We start from the raw sequence: 3,720 nt of genomic DNA, 5'->3' as shown, positions 1-3,720 counted from the left end.
CCCTTCTAGCATGCCCACTTCCCCCCACATCTTAGTGTTGACTGCAAATTTGAACAGGGTGCTTTTTACCCCCTCGTCCAAGTCACTAATGAAGATGTTGAACAGTGCGGGCCTGAGGACTGAGCCCTGCAGAACCCCACTGCCCATATCCCTCCAGGTCAAATAAGACCCGTCCACCACCACTCTCTGGGTGCAGCCCTCTAGCCAGTTAGTAACCCATTTACCTCGCATATAAGGAATTTGGGTAGAAAAAGGGTGAACACATACGAGCTAATTCACATATATGGAACCCACATAAATAGAGGGGAACCTGTATAGACAAATAAGATATAGGAAAGCAGGGTCTTGAGGCGATGCAATAAAAACAGATCAACTTAAAAAACAGACTATAACTAGGGACCTACTGATTGGCTGCAAGGGTCACCTGTCATACACTCCACCCCTCACCATCAATTGGTGGAGGGGCAGCCACATAACAAGCAGCCCTCAGCCAGTAAGTGGTGAGGGGCAGGAGTAGGGGCAGCAGCAATCTTGCCAACAGCCCTTTGAGCGGGCAGCCTCCCCAACAGTGGGCTGCACTGTCAGTCTGCAGCACCCTGAAGACTGCTGGCTGCCTCTGGGAAGCCAGCATTTTATTTTGGGTAAGTTCTAGGGCTGTACGAAATTTCAACAGCTGTTTCCTTTTGATACTGTTTCGACTCATTTTGAGGTTGAAATAGCCTCGAAACAAAAAGAGGCTAGTTGAAATGTTTCAACCATAGTGCTGGGCTGACTTGCCATCCCTGGTGCAAGATCCAGCAGAGGCTGCCTGATCCGGCAGGGGGCGCTAGATCGCACCGGGGGGTGGGGAGGCAGCCTGGGCTGACTCCCCATTCTCAGCAAAATGTTGAAACAGCATCAAAACAGCCTTTATCTTTAGACAGAACGGGACGGGACGGAACAGCTTTCTCAAATCGAAATGAAATTCGAAACAGAACACTGTTCAGTCGAACCATTGAAACAAGACGAAATGGAACAGTGCTGTTTTGCATAGCCCTAGTAAGTTCTCCCCCCCACCCACCACAGATTTCATGGGCATTACCCAATGTCAGTAGGCCCTAACAAGAACAGCATCTCATTTCTTACATCAAAAACCCCACTCAGGTATTACTAGTACTTTGATTCAGAACTGACAGCAATCTCACTTAAACTGATCTCAAAACTTTCACTTCTGATGCACTGTGCCAACCCAGTCCTTGTGGGGCATTTTACCAAGATGCTCAGTTGAGCTAAAATTTAGACAATTTATACTACCCTTAGTATGCTGGAGGACTGAACATTATTTTTCCTTACCTGACTGTTATACAGCTCTTCCAAATGTGTTACAGATTTAATTGATTTGGATCTACAAATTTCTTCCTCTGTAAACTTCTGTATATCTGGATGAACCTTCTGAACTCGCCCCAAGCGCAAGAATCCTACTTTGAACCTGGCCAACTTCAGCAAGATGTTGTCTACAGCAGTATGTGTAAAACTAGTCAGCAGAACACTGAAGCCACAGGCATAAAGAATCCGTACCTAATAAAAGAGAGTGGCAAGGACAGAAAAAGAAAAGTCAAGTTGAACAGCAACCAATGATAATTTATCTATATTTTTTCTAAATTGGTACAGATCTAGGATGGAAGATAATACATTTTAGCCCATTTTTAACATGAAATCTTCATATTTTCCCAAGCAGGAAGCAACTGTGACCACCTGAAACCTGAGATCCTGCTCCTGCCTTTGTTTCAAGGTAATTTGAGAGGTTCCATACCAGCTATGAACTGACTACCCAGAGGAGTTTTGAATCTATTGACTCCTCTGCAAAACCCTATGAAATATGAACTTTTGTTTCTACCCAGGAGAACTTTTACAATCTTTTCTCCAATACCTGATGAAGGGCGTTTGTGCCCAAAAGCTTGCAATTGAAGCACTTTTTTTGCAAAAATCTTGTTGGTCTAATAAAATATATCATCTCTACTACGAGTCCTGATTGCCTTTTATAGCTCTACAGAGCATGTGAATCATGTGAGAAGAAAGAATGATTAAGTAAGGCTCTGTCTACCAGTGCAACACAATTTACAAGAAGTAATCAGCATAAGCATAGCACATAACATGAGGAGTTTGTACTCTACAACTGCTTAATATCTTAATGTAAAACCATCAGATTTTCACACTGAACCCACTGTTTATTATTCGCTTCTCCCCAAACCTCGTATCTGATTAAAAATTGCAAAATGTTGATATAGCCTGGGGTAGAGGTGTACCAATATATTAGTTGCTTATCAAATTAGCACCGATTAAAAGGGACATTAATCAGCTATCAGCTTTTTATGGCCATTGTAGCCGATAATGCTTACTAATAATTATGCCTCCTGGACACGGCCCTGGACACCTGGGTCTCTCCCCCCCATGGGGCTGGAGCCCCTTGATTCCTGGGGTCCCTCAGGAAACAGCAGGTTTCCCCTTGCAGGCAGGCAGCATTCCAGGTTGCAAGGGGTCCTCCTTGGGGCTGCCAGGAGCAGGAGGCAAGGGGTTCATGTGAATGTGTGTGGCCACACACATGCACCTGGCAGGAATACAGCCAGACAGAGTGGAGAGCAGCTCCCCACAGGTTAGTCTATGGAGGGGAAGGGGTGAGGTGGGGGCAGATCAAGGCCTATAGCGAGGGAGAGAATGGGGCAACAGCAGGGGCTGGGGACACTGCCCAGCCAGAGTGATGCATGGGATCCAGGGCTGGAGCAAGACAGAGCCACAGGCATCTCATCCACTGAGTATTTGGGGGGGGGGGGGGCAGTTCCCTGCTGCTGCATGCACCCCACAGGGGAGGCATACGTCTCCTCGTATTTGTGCATGGAGCAGATGTGGGCTGTTCACTATGTGCTCAGGGCCCTCCACTCTGCTGCCTTTCCCTTGGGAGCCCTGCACTGGCACACACCCCCTGCCCACCTGGCAGCAAGGGGGGCAGCGAGTTGTGCCTTCCACTGCCAGGCAGGCAAGGGACATGGGGCTTCCAGGGCAAAGGCAGCAGGATAGAGACCCGAGCCCACAGCAAGCAGCCTGCACTTGCCCTCGCCCTGCTCAGCTCTGCTTCAGCCATGGCGGGGAGGGGAGCAGGAAGGAGAGGTGGGCATGCGTCACCCAACCCTCAGCCCAGTTGGGTCCTGCCTTTCCTGGGTCAGGTACATTCAGCCTCCCCCATGGGGCACGAAGGCTTGTCCTGCCCCTGGCAACAGCAGCACCAGAAAAGGAAGGGGCCCTTCCCCACACAAGTCCAGCTCCTGGGACCTGGGGCCTGGCTGCGGGGGAGGAGAGGCCTGGTTTCTCCTGGTCTGGAATAGTTCCATGGCCCTGCCCCGGACAGAGAGCAGAGACCTGGCCCAGAGACCACACAGCCCTGGGCAGCCAGGAAGGCTTACATCTTTCCCCTCAGCCCTGCTGGGCAGGCTCAGGCAATTGCCCCTTGGCATTTTCACATGGGCGCCGGGGGGGGGGGGGGAAACGGTGGCACTTTAGAATTTGAGCAGCTCTGAGAACCGCTCTAATTAAAATGTGTCACATCTCATGCAACAGTGTCCCCATGCTTAAAAAAGGTGGTGGCAGTACTTGAACGAACTCATTCAATGAGCTTTAGTTCAAGCACCCCCACTGCCTTCCTCAGTAAGGACCAGAACTGCCACCTCCCTGCTGGGCCCCTTTCGG

General features: G+C 49.5%; 1 protein-coding gene across 5 annotated transcripts in view; it reads right to left on the bottom strand.

Annotated features, from left to right (window-relative positions):
• Window positions 1-3,720, bottom strand: part of DNA2 (DNA replication helicase/nuclease 2) — a 64,996-nt gene that overhangs the window by 26,489 nt on the left and 34,787 nt on the right. For all 5 annotated transcript variants that reach the window (XM_019507857.1, XM_019507859.1, XM_019507858.1 and 2 more), the window contains one exon: window positions 1,333-1,557. In XM_019507857.1, the coding sequence (XP_019363402.1) occupies window positions 1,333-1,557 (225 nt within the window). The remainder of the gene's footprint in view (window positions 1-1,332; window positions 1,558-3,720) is intronic.

This window comes from Gavialis gangeticus, unplaced genomic scaffold (genome assembly GCF_001723915.1).
Source record: "Gavialis gangeticus isolate Ggan-Ray unplaced genomic scaffold, GavGan_comp1, whole genome shotgun sequence".
NCBI classification, from domain to species: Eukaryota; Metazoa; Chordata; order Crocodylia; family Gavialidae; genus Gavialis; species Gavialis gangeticus.
Note: the sequence above shows the minus strand (reverse complement) of the source record. Positions and strands in the feature narration are given on the sequence as shown.